General features: G+C 25.7%; 1 protein-coding gene across 1 annotated transcript; it reads right to left on the bottom strand.

Annotated features, from left to right (window-relative positions):
- Positions 1 to 3759: 3759 nt before the first annotated feature.
- Positions 3760 to 5096, bottom strand: LOC101508080 (basic blue protein-like). The gene is made up of 2 exons (XM_004488080.4): positions 4919 to 5096; positions 3760 to 3962 (listed from the first exon to the last, which is right to left on the bottom strand). The coding sequence occupies exons 1-2, from the start codon at positions 5094 to 5096 to the stop codon at positions 3760 to 3762; spliced, it is 381 nt and encodes a 126-aa protein (XP_004488137.1).
- Positions 5097 to 15181: the final 10085 nt, after the last annotated feature.

Raw genomic sequence — 15181 nt, 5'->3', positions numbered from 1 at the left:
TATATATATATATAAAAGGACCATAGTTGAATGTATGATAGGAAATTTTCTGAAATGAATGGTCTTAAACAATGTTTTGCTATCAAAGTAAAACAGTTTCTCAATTTTGCAAGAGTGCCGAAAATTTTCAAATGTTGTTTATGTCAATATAGACGTTTTAACTGTGAAGATGAAACAAAATTGCATTTATATGAAGATGAATTCATTCCTAACTACTAGGTTTTGACTAATCATAGAGAAGAGTCTTCGGCGGCGCCTAGTACTAGTATATGTGTGGAGAATAATGTAGGTCCTTCAAATAGTAGTGGCATGTTAGGTGTACATTATTATAATTATTATCACTTTGAGATGATGAATGATTTAATTTCATATGTTGTTGGGATTGATTTTTCATTCAATGAAGATCAATACAAGGACATCGATAGACTTCCAAATGAAAAAACTCAGAGATTTTATGGTCTTTTGAAAGTGACAAATAAATCGTTGTTCGAAAAATCTCCAAACTCAAAATTATCGATGTGTATTATACTTTTAGGTCTAAAGTCTCAGCTTCATGTTCCTAATTTAGCTTTAGATTTGAAGACTAAAATGATGCTAGATGGAACACCTATTAGAGATGGTTTTTTTGCAAAGTTATTACGATACTAAACAGTTAGTGTTGAAGTTAGAATTAGGTGTCAAGATGATTGATTGTTGTGTTAAAGGTTGTATGTTGTATTACGATAAGAAATTTGGTATAAATGATGTCAATTTAATTGAATGTAAGATTTGTCAACAACTAAAGTATAGATATTTATGTGAACTACGTTCATAGATATATATATGGCGTCAAGAGCACGAGGATCAAGATCAATAGGAATACGAGAAATATCCAAAGCATCATGTGGTAAGAAAAAAAATTGTTAAATCACACATCTCCAAATGATTAAATTAATTTACTAAATTAATATAATAATATATACATTTGCATGTTTAATTAAGTTATATTTTTAATATAGTTTTCTTTTTTTAATTTAAAAAAATAACAGAGAAAATGTACTTTGAAAAGAGAACATAATGCTACAATTTTGACCACTGCTTCTTCAAACGTTTGTCATCTTTGTTGGCGTACGCGCATAACAAGGGAAAGGAGAAACAACCAAATTGAATTGGTGAAAATATTTGGAGTGCTTTGTGGAAGAAATGGAACACATGCTTACAAACAAAAAAGAGAAAGAAAAAAAATATTAATAGAGCATTCGAGAGGGGGACTAATACTCACAAGGGAAGTTGCATGTTTGCTGGAGAGATCCAAAACAATATGATAATAATAATAATAATAATAATAACAATAATAATAATAATAATAATAATAATAATAATTATTATTATTATTATTATTATTATTATTATTATTATTATTATTATTATATAAATTTATATTCAATTAATTGTTAAATTTCATCCATTAAACATGACAATTAATATTTTAGAAAAAACAACTTGGACAAGAGGTCACTCAAATTAAGATACAATGTTATCTTTATGTTAATCTTAAAACAAATGTGTATATTGATGAATGATTCAAGTAAATATATAATTAATTAATATTTAAATTGATATATATTTCATTAACTATATATATTAATTGTAATTAATTATTTCTTTAAATTATTATACATTAATTTATTAGTTTTAATTTTATTATACATGAAAAACTTCAACAAGACATGAAAGAATGAGATGACCAGCAAGCTACTTTTCTTTTTACTCAGTGAGCTGGTCCATTGGAGCAGAAACAATATGAAATTGCAAGCTTTATGAACATTAGGGGTGGCAAGTACAAAAGTCATTTGTTGGGCGCTAATAGTTTATCATCAACATATGTAAATGGTCCGTTAGGATATATTCAAATTGAATCTTCTTCTTATCTTAGTATGGATTGATCTCATCGATTGTCAACATTCGTTAACAATGTTGAACAATTAAAGGACTATGCATAGAAAAAACACAATAGATGATACAAGTAGTAGTTGAAAAATTAAATGTTGACTGGCAACAAAAGTTTCAACAGCAACATCAGCGGTTTTCATCTCAACAACTTCCTCTTGCTTATCAAGAGCAAATCCCGCCTAAGTAACAACAACAATTTCCACAGTCTCAGTAGCAAATAACCACCGATGTTCCAGCAGTAGCAACAAAACTCTTAATACTCCCAACAGCAGCAACAACCTCCAAACTTTCAGCAGCAGCAGCAACAACCTCTAAACTCCGCCTTCCAACAGCAACCAATGTTTCAGCAGCAACAATCTTTTAATAATTATCAATATGTGTTGTCTTTTTCACAGCAGCTTCCTCAAACTTTAGCCGACCAGACTCCAAACTCACCAATTATGCCAACAACTGACTTGACCAGACTAGTGGTGGTGAACTTTAATATGAAATGCAATTTTAAACTGTATTTTTTTTTTAAGTTAAATGGTTCCTTTATGGCGGCAACCTTTGTCTTTAGGAATTACTAACCAAAATTTTGTGATGGTTTAAATCCCCACAAATTAGAAACAAAAACCTAGACATGAAGTTGTTTTGACCACCATAAAATGTTGTGACCGACTTAATTGTGGTTGTCTCAAACCGCCACAAATTAGACATTTGTGGTCTTTTTCCCTATTTGTGAGGCTTTTAAGAGACACAAAATAAAATTTTCTTTTAGTGTAACTATTACTAAATTATTATAAAAACATGATAAATTTCTATATTCTTATAGCAAATAAAAATTAGGCTTAATTGCAGTTTTGATCCTCCTATTTTAGCTGAATCGCGAAAGTAGTCCCTCCATTTTGTTTCTCGCCAGTTTTGGTCCCCAAACAGAATTTTGGTCTAAAACTTGATGAAATTTCATTTTTTAAAGTCGTATTACACCATTTATGATCATAGATTTCAGGTACAATTGTTGCAAATGAGGTATTGAGGCATGTTGTGACTTTAATAAATACATAAAAAAATGAAATTTCATCAAGTTTTGGACCAAAATTATGTTTGAGGGACCAAAACTGGGGAGAAATAAAATGAGAGGACTACGTTCGCGATTCAGCTAAAATAGTGAGACCAAAACTACAATTAAGCCTAAAAATTATAAACAATGTTTCTAGTTTCACTTATTACTATTTATTTTCCAATAGTAAAGTAATATTAGTTTTGATTCGAAATTGGACAAAGAACAAAAAGCATAACATATGATAATATATAATTGAATAAACAGGTAAAACTTCAATTACATAAATATATTCATAGTCAAATATATTCAAGAAGGTATTCATAGTCAAATATATTCAAGAAGATTCATCTAAATCATAATCAAAAGAGACATAGTTCATGTTCAAACACATAATAGCAAAGAAAGATTTTGAATTACATATAAAGAGAAATGGTTGAATCATCCACTTCTTGTTCCATGAGAAATCTAAATTTGATCTTCCATTGCCAAAAAAAGTCATAAACAACTATAATGCTGACAGTCTCAAGATGTTGAATTTACTTAGACTTAACTATAATGGTGGTGGTTCAGAGTAGTTAAAGTCATAAACAACTAGTGACTGAACGTGTTAATGTTAAAAGAAAAAAATATTATATAATTCATTTTTGTTTTTGAAATTTAAATCTGGTCGTTTAAAAAGAAGAAACAACATTGTAAAAAACTAGAGGTGCAATAATAAAGGAGTATATTGCAAAGCAATTAAATATACTTTATTTATGGGTACGATACATTAAAAGCTAAAACTAATTAGCATTGAGTGCGATTTTCATCATCCCACTATTGCAGTGACCAGGAATACTACAAATGAAGTAATTGGGTCCCTTAGCAAGTGTAATTCTATCAGCTCCAGATTCATAAAATTTAGATCCTCCTAAAGCCACACATGAATTGTACCCATATTCGTTCACTCTCACCACATTGTGTACCTCAGGGGTGTAATTGAATACTGCACGATCAAAATAATAATAAAGCATCTTAGTTTACGAGCTTATAATTTATTTTTATTATTTAACTAAAATGATTTTTTACTTTTTATAATTTACTTATTATAATTTAAATGTAAATAATATTTAAAATAATTTATTTATCAATAATTTATATGATTTAAAATTTGATTTTTTTAATAAATAATAGTTTAAAGTATTTAATACATTTATTATAATTTAAAATAAATGAATTAGCTAAATAAATAAATAAAATATATTTGATTAATTTATTTATAATTTTAAATTATGTATAAATAAATTAAATTTTATAATGATTAATATTTTAATATAAATAATTTATTTATTTATTTTAGTTTAAAATAAATAAAATAGATAAATAAATAAAAATATCATCAACTTGATAAACTTTAAATAAATAAAAAATTAAATGATCACTTTTTAGATATTTTAAACATTAAACGATAAAATTTATTTTTAATTAAAAATATATATCCTTGTATATTATTTTATATTTTTAAACAAATTAAACATCTAGTTTAAACTTTTATCAAACAATCAACTAGCTTAACAACTATAAGCTATAATACTAAATAGAGCATAAGACAAAAAAAAAAAAATTAAATAGCTTGTTTAAAATGATAGCTCTCTCCATTTTTTTAATTATTTTTTCTAGAAAAAAAAAATTTATTAATTACTTTTTTTACTTTTTAAAGTTTTTATACAACATTTGTTACTAATATTTTTAAATATTTATTGCATAAAATAAAATAAATTTGATTAAAAAAAATCACAATAAAATAATAAATGTATTGTAGAAAAATTTATAAAAACAAACAATAAAACTTGTTGATTTTATTATAATTTTTGCAAAACAAATCTTAAATGGTAGTTAAACATAAACACAAATAAAGAAATTGCATGTCAACTAATAAACAAGTTTATAAGAAATACTAACCGAGTATGTCACCCTCCTTAAAAGTCTTTCCTGAAGGCCAGTTTTGAACATCAAACGTCCAACCACTTTCATCCCCAACAGTGTATGTGTCTGCATCAATCTTCTTACAATGAAACACAAACATACTAAATAGTACCATTACAATAATACTTGCACCATTGTCTCTTCTCTCTCCCATCTTATTATCTATATAATATTTAGTTCTTGGTTTGAGTGCTCACAAGTGACCTAAGAGATTGTTTTATAGCCTATTGTGCGTGTCAAATTAGTAAAATTATTTCATTTTTAAATTAATTACGCAATTAATACTTGTGTATGAATTAATTAATGATAATATATTATTATATATCTTTAATTATAATATTCTGTTGAGAATCTTATTTGTCAGTTTTTATAATATTGTATTTGAACTTTCAACTATTAATTATTTTTTATTGAAATATTCTTAATTAATTTATATTTTTTTATCAATCATAAATACTATATTAATTAATATTGTATTTAAACTTTTTAATTATATTAATTATTTTTATTGAAATATTCTTAATTAATTCATATATTTTCTACAATCAACCATAAATACTATAATAAAAATATTAATTAATTATTTTTTAAAAGATAATTTTATAAAAATAATATTAACTTTTAATAAATTTAATATTACTATTTATTTTTTAATTTTCGCAATATTTGACAAAAAAAATTATATTCAGAGTTTTAAAGAGTCTTATGCTCAAGACTTTAATAATCTTTCTTATTCATTGGTCAAAGAAATTTATAAGGGCTGTATTTGTCTTTATACACCAATATTTATAAGCATTTAATGGGTGATTATTGTTTTTGGAAATTGAGCCATGATCTTAAGTATAGCTTTTTTATAATAAAAATTATCAAAACTCAATCGTAAAAATCCCAAAAACCACCAACAGCACTTTTTTTATGTCTCCCAACGTTGTTTTCCAATGTCAAAAAAAAAAAAAAAAAAACCTAAATCATAAATCATAAATCTAGACACTACTTGCCAATATGTCAAATATCCATTAACGATAATTAAATTGATAGAAGGTTGGTTTAGGAATACTACTTCATTCGTTCTTTTCTAATAGTTGATTTCACATAATACTTTTATTTTTATTATTTGTGATTTATAAAGTTTAATATAATATTAATTATTAATATATCAATAATATTTTTAATTATTTATTATAGATAAAGAAATAAATATAATGAGATGATAAATGATTAAAAGTGTTATAGAAAAATGACAAATAATTGTATCAAAAACAACAAAATGTATTTACTGTTTTTGTGTGTAAAAACTCCAAAAAGAGCAAAGGAAGTATTCAAAAAGCTTATCACAATAAAAATTAATCATACATTGCTAAAAAGATATTCATTTACCAACTAACAATATAAAAATTACTATTTTAATTTATAATAAAAAAATTAACAACTTAAAATAAATGAAGAAGAGAAAATAATTATTAATAACAATGACACTAATTGATGTTTTATAGTAAATTTCAACTATATCTTTTGATGTTACAATGTTAGTTTTTTACCTCTAAGTTGACATCTTAAAAAAAAAATTAACAATTGAAATCTAGTACCATCACTTTCCCTATGTATAAGACCATCTTTATCAAATCACCAAAGTAAAAAAAGTTGATGATTCAATAAATTAAATATTTATTTTTAAAGTTTATATTTAATTTATTATTTGTTAAAATAATTTAAATTTTTATGTAAACTTTTTTATGTTATCTTAAATATTACTGTAAAAAATTGTTTTAGAAGATTAAAAATACATAAAGCCTTATTTATTGAATAATACATAAAAACTGATTTAAAATCATAGATAAAATATGAAAATGAAATTTTTTAGAAGATTAAAAATTGATGAAATATTCTATAAAAATAATACTATTATATTTTATAATTTATTTACAACAAAAAATAAATTAATATAATATATAGTATATATTAAATTTGCGAACGAAATATATAATAAATAACTTAGCTTGGTGGTAATGTATTAGTAAATAAATCTTAGGACATGGATTTAAATTTCATCATTTAATTTAATTTTTTAAATTTTTAGTATCTAATTTTTAATTTAAATTTCATCATTTACAAAAAAGGAAATAAAATCTAAAAATTGATTATTTTCAAAAAAAATAAAGAAAAATCTAAAAATAGAAAACAATTAGATGTGATAGTACATAATAACATCCAAATAACCCATGGTACATAAGTGTCATGTCAACCATGTACACTACATTCTCTAATTAAGATTTGTTTTAACATTTCTTATTCATTTCCAAATAAGTATTACAAGTGTTGTATTTATCTTTAAACACAAGCATTTAATGAGTTATTGTCTTTTTTGTTGAAAATTGAGTCACTGTCTTAAATAGTATATATTTTTTATATATTATTTGATGTGCGTCAGATTTTAAATGAAAATATTTTTTTTTTCAATTGAGATTTAAGTTACAATTTATCATATATTTTGAGTGTTTAACTATTTCATTAATAATTATTAAAAAACAATAGTATGTATCCTTAGTTGTCTCAATTTCTTTTATTTTTTCTTTCGAAATTGAAAAAATTCCCAAAACAACTAACATTAATGAGCATTGTATTTTGTTAACTCCAAGGTTGTTTCCTTTAAAAAAAACAGAGACACCACTTCCAATAAGACAAATTTCCAATAGTGATAATTAAATTAAACAAATGCTTTTAGAAGAATGAAACCTCACGTAGAAATATTATTTTTATAAATAAATAAATAAATAATGTGATTCAAAAAATTTATCACAATTAAAAAATTAATTATTGCCAAAAGTTATTCATTTATATCAACTAATAACATAAAAACTACTATCTTAACATATAATAAAAAAACATTAACAATTGAAATTTTGTTGTTTAAAATGACTCTCATAATTTAAAAATTACATTAGTATAAGGGACAAGTTGACATTGATAAGATTGAATAATCACACACAAAAAAATTAAAAATAACTGTCATATAAGTAACAAAATATCACTTATGAGATTGAACTATTATTCACAGAATAAACTTTTATTTGTAAATTTTTTAAAATAATAAAAATCTTTATCTCTAAATATAGAACTTCATTGACCAAAACATATGAATTAAGAAAGAGGATAGTAGTATTAAATTTGTTAAAAATTGATTTTATTTAAGAAAAAGGATATAATAAAAAAACATTAATAATTGAAATTTTGTTGTTTAAAATTACTTTCATAATTTAAAAATTACATTAATATAAGGAACAAGTTGACATTGATAAAATTAAATGATTATACATGAAAAAAATTAAAAATAACTATCATATAAGTAACAAAATGTCACTTATAAGAATGAAGTATAATTCACACAACAAATTCTTATTTGTAAATTTTTAAAATAATTATAATCTTTATCCCTAAATATAGAACTTTATTGACCAATCATATGAATTAAGAAAGAGAATAATAGTATTAAATTTGTCAATAATTAATTATATTTTTACATGTTTACTCTTAAAAGAAAAATTTATTAAATATTTATATTATTGTATTTATTGTTGATACATAAAAAGATATAAATTAATTAGACAAAAAGTTAATAATGAATAATTAATACAATTAAAAAATTTAAAAAAAATCTTATAAAAATAGGGACAAGAAAAGTTCCTAAGAGGCACCGAGCGTCCCACCTTAGCCCTTGTGCAGGCCTGACCTTTATTTGGTGAATTTTTCTTCCATACTATATTAAACACAATAAAAAAGTACCACACATAAAAAGATGAAGGACTTTGACTAATTTAAAATTCTGGCCCACACACATATAGATAGAGAAGAGAAATCAAATTATAATTAAAGAATTACATTAATTTAATAGACCTGTGTAATGTACAAAAATTTAACTAAACCTGTGTAATATACAAAAATTTACCTAGAAGAGTACCCATATATAACTGAAATCATAGATACCTTAGAATTTACCTTAAAAAAATACCACACATATTTATTAGATATGTGTCATGTACAAAAAATTTATTGTAATAAAGTTACGTAGAATTATGTGATGTACGGAAAATTAACGTTAGGAATGCTGCTAACGAAACTATGGGGATATGTGTACGTCATAATATAAATATTCTATCAATAAATAAATAAATTATATAAGTTATGTGTTTTATTTTAATCTTAATAATGTAGCCGCGTAAAAAAATTTAAGAGTGAGACAATCATTTTTAGAATATTAAATTATATTTAACTAATGAAGAAAAAAAAAATGTAAATGAGAAACAAAAGTTGTAACCAAGTTTTTGGTTTGCTTCAAATTAGCAATTTCACATTATCAAATATAAATCTGCATCATGAATGAGTATGAAATATCTTAAAATATGCTCTTAAATTGGTGTATGGGAAAAATTCGAAAAATTGTGAAGCACACTAATAAAATTTTATATTTAAAAATTGATAGATTTTTTTAATAGATAAATATTAATAAATTAGTTATTATATTTCTTTTTTTAAAAAAAATTTGATTTTTTTTTTACTAAAACACACGAAAGAAGTTTCATTTCATTATTATTATTTTTTGATTCAAAACCCAAAGAAACCCTAAAATCCACACAATGGTAGAATCCTGAAGTTCCATTGTTAATACTACTACTATATTTTACAATGCGTTTTCATTGAAATCAAGAAATAGATATGACAATTTCATTTTCAGCAACACAAGCAGCTTAAACAACATTTCATTCTACCTTTTTATTTTTGCAAAGAATGCTTTGTTTTGAGTATTCAAATCTAAAACATGCGAAGGTACCTTCCTTGTATATATATATATGGAAAAAAATTGTTAGTCTTCTCGCAATATAGATCGACATTAACAACTTTGAAAGCGGTAGTGAGTGTTTGTTTTTTAAATTATAAGAATGGTCGGTGTTTATTTAAAAATTAGAGAGGATTTGTGTGCTATTTAACCAAATTTGAGGGCAGGTGCTTGTAATTTCACCTACAATCTAACCAAATATATTTTCACTATCATTTTCTATTGAAATCAAAAAAATAAAAACGAATAATATTTCATTTTCACTTTTGAGATATTTTGAAATGTTTCGAGAAAATGTTTTATAAAATCTAACCAAAATTATTTTAATTATCATTTTTTTTGTTTGCTTAATCGAATGCTTGCTCATGCAAATACGTGTTTTTATTGATTTTAATCTATTTTTATTTAAATTTTGTCTTTGTAAATTTTTTGTTTTGTTTTTTTGTCCTTGTTTTTTTGTCTTCGTCTCTGAAAATTTAGTTTTTATTGAAATTGATCCCTTCAATTTCGTATACCCTCAATAATTTAGAGATTAAAATAAAATATTATATATATTGCAGTAATTCATTCTAATAAAAACTAATTTTATAAGAACTAAAATAAAATTGCAACGACCAAAAACAAACAAAAAAGTATTTGCATCGACTAAAATCAAATAAAAAATTTACAAGAATTAAACAAAAAAAACACATACAATTACAATGACCGATCATATATTTAAGTATTATTTATTTTATGTGAAATTGGATGTTATGTGAAATTGGATGCAAGAAATGGTGAAAGTAAATAGTCCTTGACTCTTTTAAATCAAAGAAGCTTCAGAAACTAGCATATTTTCAATTAAATTCAATTCTTGTACCTACTCCTTAGTCAATTAAGTTCACAATAAATAAAAGAAACAAGGTAAAATAGTAATTAGTAATTGGTAAGGTCTAACTCATTGAAAAAAAAAATTAACTGATAAATATCGATAATATTAAATTAAATATTATGTATGGAATTTAAAATAAGATTTTGCAGTACAAATTTATTTACTATTTTCTCTATAGACAAACAAATAAAATAATTAGCGATTAAAAGATATAACAAAATATTCCAAATTTGTCCAAGAAAACATGCCATGTGACAATTTTATTAATATATTGTTCAACAATCATTCTACCCAAAGTTTAATATACAACGATAAATGTCTTGAGTAGGTACTTCGGTTTAGAGACAATTCTTCTTAGGGATTGGGTGAGGCCATGGGACCCCAAACTTTTCATATTCTTCATAAATATATGTACATTTCAATAGTTAAAAACATTAAATTAAATATATAATTTATATATATAATTTGTTTTGTTTCTAAATTCTAGTTCAACTGAAAAAATGTCGAAATTGTTAAATTCAACGTCTTGTTTTAAATTCAAATATAAACCTCGCATGTCGGTGAGTTAATGATGTTATTTACATCTTTTTAGGGGTGGACATAATATCCAAACCCGCTCAAACCCGACCAACCCAATAAAAAATTTAAAGTTGCGGACGGGTTTCTTCGGGTTGATGGGTTGAGCGGGTGAAAAATAAGGGTTCATATGAGTTTACACGATCGGATTCGAATGAGTAATTTGAATCCATCGTTATTCGAACCTGACCAAATTATATTATTATTTTTATATTATATGTTAATATTATTAATTTTATATTATATATTAATATGTAAAATTAAAATACACACAGTAGCAGTACTACTCACAAAGACACAAACACAAAGCCACAAGACAAATATTTTTTTAAAAAGCTCAATAACACACAACCTCAACAGCCCAGCCCAATTAGCAATAACTTGAGTTCAAATTTCAACACATTCATTCATCAAATCGTCATCCGCCTCACACTCTCTCTCTCTCTCGTCTCTCTCAAACTCAAAGACTCAGTCTCAAACGGTTCTCTTTGAGTCTCGTCTTGCTCACAGTCACGGTCACCATCGCCACCGTCTCCCTTTAGCCTACAAACATGCAACGAAAATACGGTAAGTTTCCTTTGATTTTTTTACCAAACTTTAACTCTCTAATCTCAGAAAATTTATTAAATGTTTATCTTAAAAAGTTGTTCTTTCTTTATTCAATGTTTATCTTGAAAGGTATTATATGCTTTTGTATTTTGTTTTGATTTGTTCTTCTCATTGAAGTTACTATTTTGTGTTAGGGTTTGATCTTTCTTTGACTAACATTTGTTTTATGATGTTTCCATTATGTTTAGGTACCGATGATATATAGAGGTTGTCCATATCTAATTTCTCTGTTGAAACTTTAGAGAAGGTTAGTTAATTAAGGTTTCTTTTAAGGTTTCTTAATGTATTTGTATGCTTTTAAGGTTAATCTTTGATTTTTTTAGTGTTTTAAGATTTCTTAGGTACTGATTATACTACTATTGTTCATGTTTCTAAGATAATGAAGTAATTTATTGTGATTCATTTTTCCAATCGACAGTGCTTTCATTTGTAGTTTATGTAAATTTAGATTTATTAGTTTAAATTTGTAGTTATTTACAGTTTTTTTACTTGCTATTTTTGTAGATTATTGTTTTATAATCTTGTATTTTCAATTTTAAGATTTATGTTCTTGTAATTTCTGAGTTTTGGTTTTTGGTTTGATATATTTATTCCTATGTAGTCAGAAACTGCCGTTGCAGCCGCAATCACGCAGTCACGTCGTATTGCGGTGGTCTGGCGCTACGCAAAACGCCGTTGCGTCGTAGAATTGGTGGAAAAGACAAAGTGCTTTTTCTGAGAAAAACGTGCAACAGTAAATACAAAAGAAATGTCTTAAATGCCCTTAACCATAGTTGTTAGGGGCACGTGACATATTCTTCTCACGCTGCCGCCAGCTGATTATTTTGGTTACAGTCATGGTTATGATACCTCTCATTTTGCTTGCTGACAGACTGCCATTTTGTTTACTATATTAATTAACTTGCTTTCTTTTTTGGTTTTATATAATTAATTAATAATAATTGCTAATGTAATTTAAAAATGGTTGAAATGATATTTATGTATATATATGATAGGTAGCCATTCTGTTTTTATTTCTGTTTATAATGCTATTAATTAATTAATAATAATTGCATGAAATTTCTGTTTGTATTATGTTTGAAATGTTATTTCTGTATATATATGATAGGTTGCCATTCTGTTTTTATTTCTGTTTATAATGTTATTAATTAATAATAATTGGATGGAATTTCTACATTGTAGATTCTGCTCAATACTTACTTAGTGTTTTTTGAACTTTTCTAGTTTCGAATAATGAAGCAAGGCTAAGGAGGAGCATGCAAGGAGCTAGGCCAGAAATTTGTAAATTAAACGAGGTTGTGTATGTTATTTTTAAACTACATGGTTTTTTAGAATAATGTAACTTGCCTATTGTCTAGTGCATGCTAATAATCTGATTCATGTGATATGGTAATTAAGTATATTGCTTAAACCTAGTTACAGTTGGTAATTAAGTCTATGTTAATAATCTGGTTTTTTAAACTACATGATTTAGTTTTGCATTAAAATTGGTTTAATATCACAAGCTGATTTTTAATAGGAGTTGTTGTATATAAAAAAGACTTAATCAAATAAAATCGTTAATTAAAAAACAAATTGCGAGTTGCTAAATACCCAAACCATATGAGTTGTTTCATATACAAAATTCACTAATAGATCACACAAAATACTTAGAGTTGAATGATAATTAATTATATAGAAAAATTTAATAATTAATTAAAAAACTTCATCAAATTAAACCGTTGATTAAAAACTAAATTTTTTAAACTTTAACTAGACTTAACCATAACAATCATACATATTTCAGTGATGGAGCAGCCTTCGCCTAATCCTTATCTTAACCAACCTAATGAACAATCTGCTCGTGCAACTACTCTTCCTCCAGTTGCGAAGAAGAGAAAAGGCAATGCCGGTGGTTATAGAAAAACTTCTGAGGTTTGGGACCACTTTAATGAAATTTCTAATTATGAAATCAAAACTGCTGCTAGTAAATACTTCCATCAAAAGTATTATTGTGAAGCTAAGACACATGGTACTTCCAATATGAAACATCACATAACAAGATGCAGAAAATATCCTTTAAATGTAACAACTGGCCCTAACCAAACTATTTTACTATTTCCAACAAGTGAGAGGTCTAGTTTTGTTGTAGCAAGCTCTAGATTTAATTCTTAAGCATGTAGAAAAGCTTTGGTTGGTTTTGTCATTTTGGATGAGCAACCCTTTAAAGTAGTTGAAGGGGAGGGATTTAAGTACTTATGTAATCCATTGCAGCCACAATTTATCGTACCGTGAAGACGTATTATAGCAAGAGATTGTTTCCATTTATATTTAGATGAAAAAGTTAGGTTGAAAGGGTTTTTTAAGTCTGATTGTAGTAAGGTGACTGTTACTACAGATTGTTGAACTTCTATTCAAAATCTTAATTATTTGACCCTCACGGCCCACTTTATTGATAATGAGTGGAATTACCAAAAAAATATCATTAGCTTTTGTGTGGTTCCAAATCATAGAGGTGAGATAGTGGCTATGAAGCTTGAGGAGGTATTGAGGGAATGGGGACTTAGAAATGTGTCTACTGTCACAGTTGATAATGCATCATCGAATGATGTCGCGGTAGGATTATTGAAGAAAAAGATTAAAAAAAAAACATGAATGGGCTATTGTTGAATGGTTTTTTTTTTCATATGAGGTGTTGTGCTCACATACTCAACTTGGTGGTGACTGAAGAATTGAAAGACTTTGACTCTTCAATTTCTTCCATTTGAACTGCTCCGAGGTTTGTAAGATCTTCACCATAGAGGACTGCAAAGTTTAAGGAATATATAGAATTTGCTGGAATTGCAAGCAAGAAATTGTTGTGTCTTGATGTTCAAACAAGGTGGAACGCAACATATTTGATGTTGGAAGCGGCTGTAAAATTTAAAATAACCTTTGATAAGCTTGAAGATGAAGATGCAAGTTATAGGCAATACTTTGTAGAAGCTTCTCCACCCACTAATAATGATTGGGAAAATGGCAAGTGTTTTGTTCAGTTTTTGAAGTATTTTTATGATGCAACAAAAGGATTTTCAACCTCACAACAAACAATTTTGCATATGGATTTTCCCAATGAGCTTCCATCTTTATTGAACTTAAACGTTCATCGATGGACCTTAGCACTTGTTTAGCATCAATGGGCAAGCAAATGTCGGCAAAGTACACAAAGTATTGGGGCAATGAATCTAACATAAATCAGCTCATTTACTTTAGTGTTATTTTAGATCCCCGATACAAGTTAAGGTTTGTGGAGTGGTGCTTCAATAATATGTATGGTGATATACCAATTAAAAAAATTTGTTGACAAGCATAAATGATAATCTTACTAAAGTGT

This window comes from Cicer arietinum, chromosome 1 (assembly GCF_000331145.2).
Source record: "Cicer arietinum cultivar CDC Frontier isolate Library 1 chromosome 1, Cicar.CDCFrontier_v2.0, whole genome shotgun sequence".
Lineage (NCBI taxonomy): Eukaryota > Viridiplantae > Streptophyta > Magnoliopsida > Fabales > Fabaceae > Cicer > Cicer arietinum.
The sequence above is the reverse complement of the archived record's forward strand: the minus strand, read 5'-3'. Positions and strand labels throughout refer to the sequence as shown.

Excerpts from the sequence above, each read along its gene's own strand:
- LOC101508080 (XM_004488080.4), bottom strand. The coding sequence starts at position 5,096 with ATGGGAGAGAGAAGAGACAATGGTGCAAGTATTATTGTAATGGTACTA. Across the intron at positions 3,963-4,918 it reads TAAGGAGGGTGACATACTCG|TATTCAATTACACCCCTGAG; the intron begins GTTAGTATTTCT and ends TTGATCGTGCAG.